The 16,328-nt window shown below is 46.8% G+C and overlaps 1 protein-coding gene across 9 annotated transcripts in view; it reads right to left on the bottom strand.

Moving 5' to 3' along the window:
- FLNB (filamin B) overlaps positions 1 to 15,400 on the bottom strand; it is a 165,751-nt gene extending 150,351 nt beyond the window's left edge. For 6 of the 9 annotated variants that reach the window (XM_066245745.1, XM_066245746.1, XM_066245748.1 and 3 more), the window contains exon 1: positions 14,315 to 15,399. In XM_066245745.1, coding sequence (XP_066101842.1) covers positions 14,315 to 14,606 — 292 coding nt within the window. In that variant the 5' untranslated portion in view covers positions 14,607 to 15,399. Of the gene's footprint in view, positions 1 to 14,314 lie in introns of all 9 variants that reach the window. The other 3 variants (XM_066245747.1, XM_066245749.1, XM_066245751.1) reach the window with 2 other exon arrangements.
- Between the last annotated feature and the right edge of the window lie 928 nt (positions 15,401 to 16,328).

The raw sequence follows: 16,328 nt of genomic DNA, 5'->3' as shown, positions 1-16,328 counted from the left end.
AACGGGAAGTGTGGGCCTTCATAGTAACAATGCTCATGGAGCCCTGGCCGGTTGGCTCAGTGGTAGAGCGTCGGCCTGGCGTGCAGAAGTCCCGGGTTCGATTCCCGGCCAGGGCACACAGGAGAAGTGCCCATCTGCTTCTCCACCCCTCCCCCTCTCCTTCCTCTCTGTCTCTCTCTTCCCCTCCCGCAGCCAAGGCTCCATTGGAGCCAAGATGGCCCGGGCGCTGGGGATGGCTCCTTGGCCTCTGCCCCAGGCGCTAGAGTGGCTCTGGTCGCAACAGAGCAACGCCCTGGAGGGCAGAGCATCGCCCCCTGGTGGGCAGAGCATCGCCCCCTGGTGGGCATGCCGGGTGGATCCCGGTCGGGCGCATGCGGGAATCTGTCTGTCTCTCCCCATTTCCAGCTTCAGAAAAATACCAAAAAAAAAAACAATGCTCATGCTAACACTACAATAGCAGCAGCTGTCATTTACTGAGTATTTCCTATGTCCAGGTGAGGTGCTAAGGGCTTTAGATGCACAGCCTCTTTGTAGAACTCAGTAAAGCAGAGCATATTATTATTACATTTTGCATACGGAGCACAGGCTCTTGGAGGTGAAACAGCTGGCTGCGGTCAGCCAGCTCTCAAGGGGCAGAGCCAAGACTCAGACCAGCAAACAAGCACATCACCTGGATGGCGGTACCGCCACTTCCATGACAGCAAAACCAGCCAGAAAAGAAATGGGAGCGCCTGACCTGCGGTGGCGCAGTGGATAAAGCGTCGACCTGGAAATGCTGAGGTCGCCGGTTCGAAACCCTGGGCTTGCCTGGTCAAGGCACATATGGGAGTTGATGCTTCCAGCTCCTCCCCCCCTTCTCTCTCTCTGTCTCTCCTCTCTGTCTCTTTCTCTCCTCTCTAAAATGAATAAATAAATAAATAATTTTAAAAAAAGAAAGAAATGGGAGCAAAGACCATGCTTAGAGACAAAAAGAGAGTATTAAAGAAAGAAAGGAGGAGGAAAGGAGCTAGTTTTAATAAATATACCCATTAGTCACAAATAACAAAAGGGAAGTGGGGGAAGACTAAGAATTGCTAGCATCTGTTTTCTATCCTAAAGGAAGCATGGCTGGAAGACCAAGAAAGGTTGCTGGCCCATGGTTCCTACCCGACAGCTACTCAAAACCCAGGTCACTTCTTCTAAAAACACTCATTAGGTATAAGATATCCTTGACCAATTTCTGGATTTATTTCCACCCACCCCTTCCTTTCCAAGGTAAATCAGGTCACTTCTTCTTCCAGTCAGATGGGGCCACCACAGGTCCAGGAATTAGGAGGAGGGGCTGTGAGGAAAGAAAATGACAACCAGCATTCATGGGGCACTTACTGGCTACCAAGGACGTGCCCCATGCTTTAGCAGTGGCGGTCAACCTGGTCCCTACCGCCCACTAGTGGGCATTCCAGCTTTCATGGTGGGTGGTAGCAGAGCAACCAAAGTATAAATAAAAAGATAGATTTAACTATAGTAAGTTGTTTTATAAAGATTTATTCTGCCAAACTTAGCGAAAATCCGACATAAAGTACTTGGTAAGTAATTATTATTATATGCTTTAATTTGCTGTAACTCTGCTTTATAAATTTTATAAAGTAAAGTTACTTCCCTACTTTATAAATCACCATTACTGTGGAACCGTTGGGCGGCTAGAACATTTTACCACTAACAGAGATACAAAAGTGGGCGGTAGGTATAAAAAGGTTGACTACCCCTGCTTTAGAGGGATTGTAACACTTAATCTTCATGACATCAAGAGTGGGGTACTATCAGAGCCTGGGACACTGCACCTCAGAGACATCAAATAACTTGCCCCATGTCTCCCCGCTAGTAAGCAACAGGGTCTAACTAACCCATACTGTTTTTTTTTTTTAATTTATTTATTTATTTATTTTTTACAGAGACAGAGAGTGAGTCAGAGAGAGGGATAGACAGACAGTAACAGAGAGAGATGAGAAGCATCAATCATTAGTTTTTCATTGCGCGTTGCAACACCTTAGTTGTTCATTGATTGCTTTCTCACATGTGCCTTGACCGCGGGCCTTCAGCAGGCTGAGCAACCCCTTGCGGGAGCCAGCGACCTTGGGTCCAAGCTGGTGAGCCTCGTTCAAACCAGATGAGCCCGCACTCAAGCTGGCGACCTCGGGGTCTCAAACCTGGGTCCTTCCACATCCCAGTCCGATGCTCTATCCACTGCGCCACCACCAGGTCAGGCTAACCCATACTCTTAAACACACTCAGGAAATGGCTCAATCTGTATCCAGAAGTGGTTTCCATTTCATCCTCCTTTGCCTCAAAGTCAAAGCAAGATGATTCCATGGGTCTGGTGTCCTGAAGGCTGTTGAGAAAATGATGTGTCCAAAAACACTAGTACCGTGAAGACCTTAGGGCTGCACATAATTTTCAGATCTCCAAAAGTTCCCATGCAATAAGGGTGAACTAAGCTGCCCAACTACATTACACTACGGACTTATTTGAGACATATTTAAATTGCTAATGGAGCTGAGAAACTAAAGGGTAAATTAATTTCTATGCTGGGCTAACCATGAGACAAGGTCACAATAGTTACCTAACATAATGACTATTACTAAGAGACACTGGCAATCCCAATAAAAGTTGGTCCAGAAAACTTTAAAGACAGAAAGTGACTGGAATACTCCCACTCCGTGGTTCACCAAAACATATTTCTAGACCAAGGGAGACTTGCAAACCATAATGAGCCTCAACTAAGACCTCCAATTTTCATCTTGGCCACAGCTCAGTAATAACTCAAGGATGAATCTTGTTATAACCGTTAGTATGACCAAAATGATATCACAAAACATTTCCAATCCACAATCCTTTTCCTGAGAAAATGCATCTCCCACTTTCAAATCTGATCAAAAGACAGCTGTGTGTAAAACTCCCTTAAAAATCGAAAGAGATCTGTTAAGAGTCTTCACAGGTGATGTGTTTTTAATTTGTATTTCTTTATGTTCTTGCAATTATTTTTACAAGAAACTACAAATGGAACTTTTTAATGTCAAAAAACCCACAAAACCTTAGAAGTGAACTTCAAAGACATGCAGAACTGATGGCTTCCCTTTGGGGATTAAAATCTCAGACAAGCCCTGGCTGGGCAGCTCAGTTGGTTAGAGCATTGTCCCAATACACAGAGGTTGCTGGTTCAATACCCCGTCAGGGCACATATGGAAACAGATTGATGTTTCAGTCTCTCTCTCTCTCTCTCTCTCCTTTCCTCTCTCTCTGAAATCAATCAATAAAACTTTTTTTTTTTTTAATCTCAGAAAAGAGTGTAACAGTCTGCCACACACTCACTGGCTGATCTGGGGGTGCCTCAGTTTCCTTGTCTGTATAAGGGGGATCAAAACAATAACTACATCACAGGGTTACAATGAGATTTCATTTAGATATGGTTGAAAAGTATTTATCACAATATCTGGTACTGGTAGGTGCTCAATATATATTCACTATTATTAACAAAACTGTTACTATGATTATAGTGAGTCTCAATGGCTTCCTTTTATATATTCACTTTCTGAGCCTCACATGGCAACTTGGAAAAGGACTTGTCCTCTAAAAGTTGAAGCAAATTATAGATGTCCAGAGAATAGTATTAAAGTACTGAGTTCTTCACGTTCAGCATCACTGGTCCAAAAACAAGGTTTTTACTGGGATCCCAGACCCAGTTGTTCACCACACTTAATTCCCACTTCACTACAGGCTACAAGGGACTACCTACTATTTTGCATTTTCTGAAAGCAAATATAGCATAAGCAAATCAATGTACCAGATTTATCATTCAACCCACCTAATAGATTGTTTATTACAGTCTTACTAAGAGCCACAGACATGAACACAGTTACAGAAGACAAAGTTGGCAAGTGAGGGGACCAATGCAGCTCAGAGAACTGTGAAGTGGCTTGGGGGGAAGCGGGGTGACTGTGGGTGTCCGGGAAAAGGCCTCCCGCCTTCCAACCTCAGGTACGACTCCCCATGGATCTCAAACAAGAGTGCCAAGGGGACAGGAGAGGCAACTATGGAGAGACCCAAGCCCTGCAGGAAGTATAACCCGACACCTGGATCGCTTCCTGTAAAGGACTCCCAACCAGAGAGGCATTCCCCTGGGGCAGCCAGCCTGCCTCCTTTGGTGGAGAGAAGGAATGTGAGAAACCACTGCCCAGGACCCTGCAAGCCAAGATCCACCAAGGCTCCTCCTCTCAGACTCTTTCTGGGTTCTGCCCCTGGGAGGCTGGAAGCTCCGCTGAGGGGCCCCCATCCCACCAGCAGCACAATCATGCTCTCCGAACCTCTGCCTCTTCTGACCAGGAGTTTTCTAGGCAGAACCCAGAACTCTGTTCAATTAACAGAACCGCCCAGTCGCAGAGGCCTTTTGGGGGCTGAGTCCAAGGTCTCCTCAGCACCTGAGGTCCCCTGGGGAGCAGGGCCTGCCCTGACCTCTGGGAAAAATCACTTTGTTCTTGAGCAAGAAACACCTGGCCCAGTGGAGCTCTCAACAGACTGTAGAGTGCCAAACAATTCTTGTTTCCCTGGAATGTCTGATAAGTCACTTCGGGGGGACCCATGGAACTCGGGGTAATTCACACCAGCAGTGCGGTACCAGCATGGTAAGAACTAGATTATTTTCTTGGAGGAGCAGGGGATACAGAGGAATCTGATTTTGGCCACAGAAAATCTTCTCATACCCCAGCTCCCTGGGAGGCCCACCTCTGCCTGGGTCACAAGCAGCATGTGGCCGAAAGTAACACTATTCTGATTTGTCAGAAGGAAAGCTGACTGCTGCTTGCCTTTTAAAATCTTAAAATCTGAATTTATGGGCCGCAGCAAATTTACATAGTCCCTGCTACAAAGACCCACCCATTTCCCTATAGCTCAAAAGCCAAAATTCCACACTGTGTTCCAACCTCTTTGGTTGCCTTTATATCTGAACGGAAATTCCAGAAAAGTTGTCTGGCGTGGCAGAAGCTGACCAGTCTTATGAAAATACCCAGAAAGGTGACCCATTTAGTCAAAAGAGCTTTCAGATCTCCATGAGAAAAGGAATTCATGCCAGCATAAAGGGCCTTCAGAGAGGGAGAACAGGAGTGTTGTGTTAACGCCCAGACCTTTCAACAAGCCAGCCCAGCGATTTCTGGGGAGCTGAGCACTGAGTGGGCCGGCCGGCCAGCCAGCCAGACCAGCTTTCTCTCTCAGGACTGCTGCAAGAGAAGCCCTTGGGGACACCAGTTCAGCTGCGGAGCACACAGCTCCAGGCTGTGGTGCGCAGCAAGGGCCTGCCCACAAGGCTCCCTGAAGATGAGCAGAGTGGCTCACTGCCTTCCTTGCACTGAAAGTGGGTGGCTTCTTGTGCCAGGGCTGCTAGACTGATGAGGACCCACTGCCAGCCAGGAAAGTGAAGTTCTGCTCACCAGCAAACACCACCCAACAGAGGCTCCACCGGTTAATGTTGAAAGCCCTGGCTAGGTAGCTCATTTGGTTGGAGTGTTGTCACGATACGCCAAGGGTGTGGGTTCGATCACTGGTCAGGGCACATACAAGAGTCAACCAATGAATGCATAAATAAGTGGAACAACAAATCAATGTTTCTCTCTCTCTCTCTATCAAATCAATAAATTTTTTAAAAAATTTAAGGTAGCAAAGGAAAGAATGTGAGGGAAGGTCATTTCTGCCAGAGCAGTTGTCACCAAGGATCTCCTGGCATAGCTAGATCTCAACCAACTCCTCCAAGTGGCATGCTCTGTGAAGCCCACAGGGCTGCAGCCAGAAGGAACCCAAGGCACTGCCTCCTCACCTCAGCTCCTAGGCCTCACAGAGAAACCCTGCCTGCCTCCCCAAAGCAACCTTCAGCTGGTCCCTGACCAGACCTGCAGTGAAATCACTGCCCGAGGAACCTAACAAAGCCAGGGAAAGAACCAGAGAGACCTCTCCAGAACTGGACAGAAGGCGCCATTTAAGCTCTATGGTGCTGGAAAAGGTAAGGCAAATAGGCCAAAAAAGTTTTGTTTTATATTAGAAAATTTCACATTAATCTAATTCAAATGCGTAAAGTTTCAAGCAAAATAAAATGAATAGAACTAAACCTGTATAATGTCTCTTACTACAGCATATCTATTTTACAAGTGTGGAACCCAACTTTGACATTAATGCTTTACAGCTTGAAGAACTGTGCCTGGCATATGACGTGAGGCAGATCTGAGCCTATTTTCATCTGTAAAATGGGAATAGATATAAAGCCACTCACTTTGCAAGGTTCACAGTGAGGATTAGAACTAATAAAGGGAAGGCACTCAGGCAATGCTTGGCAGACAGTAGGCATGGGGAAATACTGGCTGTTATGTTAAAGGGTGGGGGTGCACTCCTCGATATTCAGTACACAAATGGCATCATCAGTGAAGTTTGGTACCAAGAACAGCCAAGGAATATGCAGGAGAAAGACAGTGTCCTCCTTGCCAAGCTCTCTACCTGAGCCAGGTTTTGATGAGGGAAGGGAGGAAGTCAGATGCACTGTCAAAACAATTCAGTCTTTTTTTTTTTTCTTTTTTTTTTTACAGAGACAGAGTCAGAGAGAGGGATAGACAGGGACAGACAGTCAGGAATGGAGAGATGAGAAGCATCAATCATTAGTTTTTCGTTGCGTGTTGCAACACCTTAGCTGCTAATTGGTTGCTTTCTCATACATGCCTTGACCACGGGCCTTCAGCAGACCGAGCAACCCCTTGCTCGAGCCAGCAACCTTGAGCTCAAGCCAGTGAGCTTTTGCTCCAACCAGATGAGCCTGCGTTCAAGCTGGAGACCTCAGGGTCTCAAACCTGGGTCTTCCGCATCCCAGTCCAATGCTCTATCCACTGCGCCACCGCATGGTCAGGCAAAACAATTCAGTCTTATGGCCAGTCTGGACTAAGTGAAAAACTAAACTGCTTCTTTGCTTACAGTTAGTACAAGAAAATCTTGACCAAGGACAGTCTTCTGCCCAGGGACTGGTCAAAAGGGATCAGGGAAGGCAAATGTTCTTTGCTAAGTTTTGTAATCTGACAATGAGCATTAGTAAAATTTCATCAAATTGTTTTCATAACTGAATGGTTTGTGAGAGGAGACAACCATCTATCTATAACTTATCAAGTAAACATATTTAAGCAAGTACTGTAAGCCTCTTAGAAGGAAGGCAGCAACTTTATATATAGCTCAGTATTTTTCTTGCAAAAAAAAAATTCATGATACTAATTTGGCATGTTTAAAATACTCAATAGTCCCATACTTCAAAAATGTAGACTTACACTCACCTACTGTTTTATCACTTTAGTCATAAAGAGAACCATTTGGTTTTCTAATCATATTTCCCAAAGAAGCTCTCTCCCTAAACATGCACTCAATTTCCCAAAAAAAGTAAACTAGGCACCTTAAAAATACAGGCCACTTCCCAAGCCCCAAAAGAAGTAAGTGCTATTGTTTATTATATAATAAGCTGAGCCATAGTTATTGAACATGTTTAATGAATAACTAAATTTACAACAATGATGTAAGATGGCTTCTAATAGAATGAAAGGCAACTGTAATCACTAGAAGAGCCAGAGATAGCTTGCACACATTTAGACTGAAACAGCTTGTTCCAATGGATTTATAGATTTGGTGCAACTTATTGTTGGAGAAGGGGTTATAATTCTAGATCCAGCTCCTTAACTGTAATTAAAGATGAAAACTAAATGCAAAATAACAATATGGGGAGGAAGAAAAAGGAGATGGAGAAACACAGGCCCTCAGGGGGCCTCCAAATAGGGTTCAGGCAGCCCAAGGGCACACAAAATAACCCGTTGGAGCACAGGAAAAACCAACTCTTCTGTCTGGATTTTTTCTGGTTGAATAAAAAAAGTAAGCTTTACTAATATTCAATATACAAACTGACAGTGGTATAGATATGTAGCTTAAAAATATACCTATATGAAAAAGGGGCACATTCACAAATTTTTACTGAAAGAAATGACTGAAGCAACAGCTGATCTGTTTCAGCTGGGCCCATCCACCTTCCCCCAAGCCCGCTTGGGAAGATGCTCTGACGGCCACCTTCACAGCCTTCGAAGCCCTCTGTGAGCCAGCCCTCCCACTACCCCTCCACCACCCCTCTTACCTCCACCTGACACACTCTTCTACTCCTGTGCTCACCTGGCTAATTGTTCACCTGCCTAATTCTGGTCAGGCTTTAGGTCTCAGCTTAGCTGGCCCTTCCTCCAAAGAGCCCCCAGACTGAAGGATGGATGATGCTCCTCTCCTCATCCTGACTCTCACTTCTCACAGCATGATCCCCAAACAGCAGCAACTACAAGTTGGAAGTGCAGAATCTCAGCCTTCACCTGTGACCTACTGAATCAGACATAGATTTTTAACAAAGTCTCCGGGTGATTTGTGTATGCCTAAAAAGTTTGAGAAGGGCACTCCCTGGTTATGTGTCTTTGCTCCACACTGAGCAGGCTACATTGAGCAGGTTGTGACACAAGCCAGGAGCATGACTCTCATTATTCCCGGGGCCCTAGCAGTCAGTCTTTCATATATTTGTTGAATGAGGAAAGGAAGAAAGAGAGGATCTTGGGAGGCATCTTCATCACACAGCAGACGACAGCACCGTGGTATGTATGAATATGTATGAATGGCAGAGAATAGATGCAAGACAAGACAAAGTCCAAGACAATAATATTATTAATAATAATGCCAACATCATGCTATAAGTTAACATAATCAAATACACTGTTCACAAAAATTAGAGGATCAGGGAACGTGCAGATACTCCAGTACTTCCAGCCTTTTGTACATTGCATTTTTACCAATGAAATCAAAGTTGGTTTTGCATCTCATTTACATAATCAAACAACTTTCTTTGACTTGTTTCCTCTTCTGATATTCTCGTTTAATAATAAAAAAATCAAATGCTTCCTTTTTTTGTCAGTTCATATTCATTTTGAAATATCCCCTAATTTTTGTGAGCAGTATATAATCCTCTCACCAACTATAAGATAGGAACTACTATTCTCCTCCATTTTATAGATGGGGAAACAGGCTCAGAAAGGTTAAGGTGGTGGACCAGAGTTGCACAGCAGTTAGGGGGCAGAGAGGGGATAAGAATCCTGGCAGTCTAGTTCCAGACCCATACCCTGAATATGGCTGTATCTAGTATAGCCTAGTCCAGGGGTCCCCAAACTACGGGCCACATGCGGCCCCCTGAGGCCATTTATCCGGCCCCCACTGCACTTCCGGCCCCCACTGCACTTCCGGAAGGGCACCTCTTTCATTGGTGATCAATGAGAGGAGCACATTGACCATCTCATTAGCCAAAAGCAAACCCATAGTTCCCATTGAAATACTGGTCAGTTTGTTGATTTAAATTTACTTGTTCTTTATTTTAAATATTGTATTTGTTCCCATTTTCTTTTTTACTTTAAAATAAGATATGTGCAGTGTGCATAGGGATTTGTTCATAGTTTTTTTTATAGTCCGGCCCTCCAACAGTCTGAGGGACAGTGAACTGGCCCCCTGTGTAAAAAGTTTGGGGACTCCTGGCCTAGTCTGTGCTGACCTGGAGGCCATTTATAGAGAAAGCAAGGTGATATGATACCCCTGACCGTGGAGCCACTGTGGGCAGGGCCCAAAGGCTAAGAGCCTGAGCATCTGTTGCCCAAAGAGCAAGGTAGCCATCCTCTACTAACTAACTGACACTCGCCTCCAGCACAGAACCAGGACCCGGGGCGGGTGGGCGGGGAGGAGTGCCGTGAGACAAAATTTGGCACCAAATCAAAGCCCTCCTTCAGCAAAGACTCTCCAAGAATGAAGGCGGCTGCTGACTGGCACGCGGGCTCCACCATCGCTGGAGGAGCTCCGCAGAGGCCTGGCTGCCATCTGGAAGTGATTTGGCCCAGAGATTCCTAAACGGGGTGGGAGGTTGGAATGACCAGCTACCCAGAGCTCCCGTCCAGCTCTCGGAAACAAAGCTGGTGTGAATAGGCCCAGAGGCAGTCATAACATAACCAGGGGTCATCCTGTTCCAAGTAGGGGGAATCTTCTGGGCAGTTGATAACCCTATGAATAGCAAACACAATTAATATTAGCCAACCAAGCTGGTCTCCCTTGTGTGGCACAGATTTGAAATTTCCTTTCATGTGTATATCCTCCAGCGTGACTTTTAAGATTATTATTGGACAGCGCCTGATTTATTTAACAAACACTCACATAGCACTTACCATGTGCCACAAATTGTTCCAAGCACTTTTTTAAATGTTAACTTGTTTGATTTTTATGAGAGGTAGGTACTGTCCTGTTTTAGCGATAAGAATACCAAGACTCAACAGTGTCTTAATAGCTACTTAGTAGCAAGTGGGATTTGAACAAAAAATCATTGCTCTTAACTACTACAAGAGCCACTGGGGACACTAATGTGTTACTTTGTTGCAAATGGTGTCAAATGTGTTAATTCTGACAAAGCGTGCTATTGTACTTACTTTTTAAGCATTTTCTGGGTCTGAATTACATTGCCCAAAAGACACAATGGCATTTACTAGGTAATGCAGAAAAGAGTAGAATTTAGGATTACTTGTACATTACTGTGGTGGGATGGGACAAAAGGATGGAAAAAAGGCTGAGTGGCACAGTGACCCCCCCACTCTGGAAACTGCCCAGTGACCCACGGTCTTGGGAACATGCACTCTGCCTGCTCTGGGGCACTGGCCTGGCACAGGCACTTTAAGTAAACATTAGGGTCAGACCGCATCCTCTGAAAAAGAAAAATTCCTTTTTTCCAAAGGATCAAACAAGAACACACCACCCAAACTTCTAGGCAGCCTTGCCTGTCATTCCTGGGCTGAGAGACCCCTTTCTCTCCAACTTGGTTGGGCTGCTCAATGTCAGAAAGGTTTTTGGAAAAACAAGTAAATAAAACTGCCAGCCCTGACAGACAAATAGAATTAAATATGCTGAGTCCTCACGATAAACTGCCCAGGATATAACAAGAAACTGAAGAAAATCTTCCACTTCTGGCTGGAGCCTAGGATCAGTCACCTTACAATGAATCACTAATGTGAATCCACAGCCAGGGCTGTCTTTCAGTGAATTCTGAGCAGAAAAGTCACAGTCCTCTGGTGGTTTCTGACCTTCCCTTATCTCAGAGCTGGGTGCCTGTACACAATTCCAATGCTTACCACAGTGTATACAGTGCACTTACCCAAAGAATGCAAACCCCTGTATTCATTCAAAGAAACCTTCCCAGATTATGGAGTAAAGCACCATCCACTGGGTAGCAGATAAGCTCCCATTTGCTGCCCCTCGCCCCCCCCCCCAAAAAAAACAGTGACAACAGGACAGCCATTCCATAAACAAATTCACCTCAATGCAAGATGGAAGATGCAAACTGATTCTGCTACCTCCAGACAATGACAGTCATCTCATGAATCCCTCATCATAGTTTAGACGTCCAGCCACTAGCCCAACATCCCAAACTTTAAAAACAGTGTTACAGGGGCTCTCTAGTGAGGATAGAAGGGCTGTGTTTTACTCATTTCTGACACTGGCAGGTAAGTCAGTGAAGGCTCAATTTCAACAACTGAGCAAACCTGGGTTCTAATCACCATTTACTAGCAGGGTGATCTCAGCAAGTTACTTCACTTCTGTTTCCTCATCTTTAAATAGAGATGATAACACTAACATAATCATAATTATGACAGCAACCATTTCCTAAGCATTTGGTCAGGACTGAGACAAGTCCCTAAGCCTCCCATGACTTGCTGAAGCAGATCATTATATAGACAAAGAAACCACTCAAGAATTCAAGGTGGTGATCAATGGAATACACTCAACATACCCCCATATTGGAGCTAATGTCACTGTCAGCACAATAGCAACAGTATAAGCAGTAAATACTTGAGCTGTAAGGACATTTTTCTTAAGGGCTATTACCCAAAACAGCCCAGGAACAAAAGGAAGAGGCCTCGGGCACTCCCCCCACAGCACTCCTCACACTTGGCACTTCTCAGTCCCCAGAGGCTGGAAAACCTGTTTGATTCTAGATTTTTCTAGGAGAGCAACTAGGCAGCCAGGGACAGGAATCATAAATCTGGTCACACTCTTTGACCCAGGAATGTCACTTTGGGGAATGTGATCCAAAAAATAATTTAAAAAGAGAAAATAAAATAAAACAATGCAACTTGTGGTGGGAAGAGGTCCACAGCAAGAAGCTGCCCACCACCCGGTCCCACAGCCAGGGAGGGAGGTTGACCCTGAAACATCAGGACAAGGGAAAACACCACGGCTGGGTGGTTCACAATGAAAATCATGAGGGTCAAGCACAAACTCAACCAGACAAAGTCTAGAACAAGACCCCCGAGTTTGGGGTATTGATGGGGAGCCATGCTGTAAGCAGCAGCACCTCTGTAAACATTTGGTAATTTAGGCAGTCCAGGATTTTCTGGTGCTATGGTTTGGGTTTTTCATTTGTTTTTGTTTTGTTTTGTTCTGTTTTTTAAAGAGATTTCATGTCATGTTTGGATACTCCTGGTTTACTTTAAGTTTCTTTGTTCAGTTAATTAAATAAATACACATTTTTAAAACAAAAAGGAAGGAATCCAAGTTGAGGCAGACAGCCATTGAGATTCCTCAGAGGAGAAGCTGGTTTCTGAAAGGAAAGAATTCAGGAGAATTCTGAGGTTCCCTCCCCCAGTTATAGAAGATGGGCCCCCAAAGGAAAACGAGAGCATGCCACGCAGCTTCCCTCTGCAGAGAAGCCACCCTCACTGGGGAGGCTGACTGTGCAGTGGCAGCTGCCTGGGCCCAGGAAGCAGCCCTACCTGACAGGACAGGTGTGGGGGAGGGAAAGGGAGAGTGGGGAGGAGACTCAGCCTACAAGCCTATAGGGAATCCCCTTTACGTTGGAAAAGTCCTAGCAGCCTCACCCACTACTCTTTCTTCCTGTCATGGGGGTCTTAATAAGGCCTGGTATCCTCAGGAAGAGACCCCAGACCCAGGCTTGGGCCTGGGACAGCTCTTCTGGGGAAAGACACTAGGCAGAACGAATACACACAATATAGGTGGGCCATACATTCTCTGCACACCCATGTTGTGTGCACACATCCACTCCTCATCTTGGCACACATAGTTCCCTATGCACACATGCTGTGTATGACAGCCCACACCCTCAGCAGCCAGCCTTGTGACCCTCCTGGTAGTCCTCCATTAGCCCAGGTCCTAGTGGGGGCCTCACCCTCATTCTTCCTCTCCAGCTCTGGGGGGAGAGGAACCCGGCACCAACTCCCTCCCTCCCTCCTCCCAGGAAAATCCCGGAGTGGGAAGGGTGGGGAGAAGAAAGCAGTCTCCTTTCATTGTCACCACTTCCTTCAATTCTCAGCTGGACCCTCCATACTTTCATGGCTTGGCCAAGTCATTTAATCCTCTGGACCCCCTTGTCTGTAAAATGGGTCTAAGGAAGCCCCAACTTGCGGGATGTGTAAAGGTTGAGATAACCAGAAAGCTGTTAGCACACAGCGCTCACTAGTTTGGGGTCCCTCCCTCCAAGGCAGGAGTTCCATTACCATCACCATCTCTAAATGGTAATTTCAGCGGCGAGAGCGGGCTCACCCTGTGGCGCCAGGCCAGAGCCGAGCTGGGAGCGAAGCGGCACACCCCCAAGGATCCCCTTCCCACCTCGAGGCCCACACCCATTCCGGAGACAGCGGGGGAGGGTACCAGGTCCCAGTCTCCAACTGGGCGGGGAGGCTCCAGGCGCAGAGAAAGGTCACTCCCCAGGTCTCCTCCCCTGGCCTTTGAGCCAACGCCCGTTCGCGCGGCCGAGGGCACCAGCCTGGGCGCAGCGGGGCGAGCGCTCCGCGGAGCAGCGGACTAGCGCCCTACTCCCGGGGGCAGAAGTTTCCAGTCCCCAGGTCCACGGGGGCATCCCAGATACAAAGACAAGGCACAGCCCCACCGCTCCCGGTGCGGCTCCAAACCAAGTCCTTAACCCCCTGCTCTCCGGAGACAGTGCCAGAACGCACCGCGGGAGCACTGCAGAGAGCTATCACACGAGGTCGCAGCCCAGGAGGTGGCACCATGGGGGAGCCCTAGGTCCCCAGTGTCCCCAGGAGCCCGGGACGACGCCCCCGGCCGCGACGCGCAAACCCAGCGGGCAGCTGCTGGGAGTAGTGGGGGCGCGAGACAGCGAGCTCCAGGCTTCGGCGGAGCGCACGCGCAGGGAAGGGATGGTACACCAGCCGGCGCACGGCCGAGCCGCGGCACTCACCGATGGACACGAGCTTGATGCTCTCACGGTCCAGGAACTCGAGCGCCACGGACACGTTCTCGAGCTGCATCTGGCGGAAGGTGGGCCGCTGGTGGTACTTGCGATACATGCGCTTCTGGCTGAGCACCTCGAGCAGCGCGATGAGCCGCAGCCCGTCGCTCAGGTCGGTCTGCAGATTCCCGATGCGTTTGTTCACGCATTTCAGATGCTCATTGCACCAACGCGTGAACGTGTTCTGTTGGATCTTTTTCCACGGCGCGTCCTCCGCCAGGTCCTTCTCGGTTACCGGCATCCTGGCGGCGAGGAAAGCTCAATGTTCAGCGAGCTGCCGGGGACTAGCGTGAGAAGGCCCAAGGGCCGAGGCAGCGAGAACTAAAGCGGAGGGGGAGTGGGACTCGAACTCGCTGCTACCTGAGCCGCGGCACGGTTGCTCTGCGGCCGCTTGCCCTTGGCCGCGCGAGGCGTCTGGCCCCGCGCCTGCGCACTAAGCCGACCCGCCCCCGAAGTCCCGCCCCGTCCCAACCCTCTGGCGGGAGTTCCAGGACTACGGTCGCCCCCTGCCGCCCGAAGCGGGCACTGCGCCCCACGGCCTCTAAGGAGTCTTGAAATTCAGCACTCTGTGCTCACCGCCTCCGGGAAAGGAAGGAAGCTAGGAGGGAGACATCCGGCTACTCAAGGAGGAGGTCACCGGGTCGGTCCCGGGTAAGGGGACGTGCAGAAGTAGGGAGCTGGAGAGAATGGGCGGGTTCAGAGGAGTGGGTCATGGAGAGGGGTCTGCGGGGAGAGTACTTTGTACACCTATAGGTTTTTTTGAGCTCCTCCTGGCTGTGTGCCATGCTCTTTGTCAATAAGGTAGCCCAGTCGTCCTCCTTTAGGGAGGACAGTCTTCCTTTTGTAAGTTCTGTCCTCCCTGGAAAAGTAGCCTCCTACATGTCCTCCTTTTTGATGTTGGAAGACTAATCTGTAAATGTCCGTATTCGGTCGATGCAGAGTCGATCCATTGCGTGTGATGTGACATATTTGTATCTAAATTAGTACTTTTTTTCTTACAATTATTATTAAAAATTAATAGACATCTAAGCATAATTACAATATAAAATATTACAAATGTTTTATTATACATTTATCATATTATAGTGGATTATTGTTGCAATGAATAAAATGTTTCTTTTATTTATGATACTGTTTTCAATTTATTTTTGTTCTCCTTTTCATTATAAAAAATTTGGTCACCTTAGTGTTAGGCACTGTAGAACACGGTGAAGGAAACATTTTACTCATATGAATGATCATTCACAACATTTTTTGAGTGCCTGCTGTGAGCGCTTGTGAACCGATGGTAAATAAGACAAACACTCCTTAACTTGAGAAGTTCATAGGCTAATGGAGGGTTTAATAGTAGTAATAGAAATGAACAGTAATTTGCCATTTACTATATGTTTCCTAATGCCACTGTAACAAGTTATCAAAACTTTGTCTTAAAGAAATCACAAATGGCCCTGACTGGATAGTTCGGTTAGTTAGAGTATCAGACCCATAAGCAAAGGTTGTGAGTTTGATTCCCGATCAGGGCACATACAGGAACAGATCATTATTTCTCTCTCTCTCAAATCAATAAACAAAAAAGTTTCAAAACATAAGTGCCTTATCTTGCAGTTCTGTACCTTGTATGTCCCTCACAGGTCTCACTGAGCTAAAATCAAAGTTTTAACAGGATGCATTCTTTTCTGGAGGCTCTAGGAAAGAATCTATTTCCTTGCCTTGCACTGCTTCTAGAAGCTTCCTGTATCCTTTGGTTGTGGCCTCTTCCTCCATTCTTCAAAGCCCAGCAACATTGGGCTGAGTCTTTCTCATGCTATCATCTGCTTCTCCAGAGTCACATATTCTCTCTTTTAAGGACCCTTGTGATTACATTGGGCCCAGTTGGTTAATCCAGAATATTTTTTAAGTCAGTAACTAGCAATCCTAATCCTATCTGCAACATAATTCCCCTTTGCCATGTAAGAAAATAGTT

The sequence above is a fragment of the Saccopteryx bilineata genome, chromosome 10 (genome assembly GCF_036850765.1).
Source record: "Saccopteryx bilineata isolate mSacBil1 chromosome 10, mSacBil1_pri_phased_curated, whole genome shotgun sequence".
Classification (NCBI taxonomy): Eukaryota; Metazoa; Chordata; class Mammalia; order Chiroptera; family Emballonuridae; genus Saccopteryx; species Saccopteryx bilineata.
The sequence above is the reverse complement of the archived record's forward strand: the minus strand, read 5'-3'. Positions and strand labels throughout refer to the sequence as shown.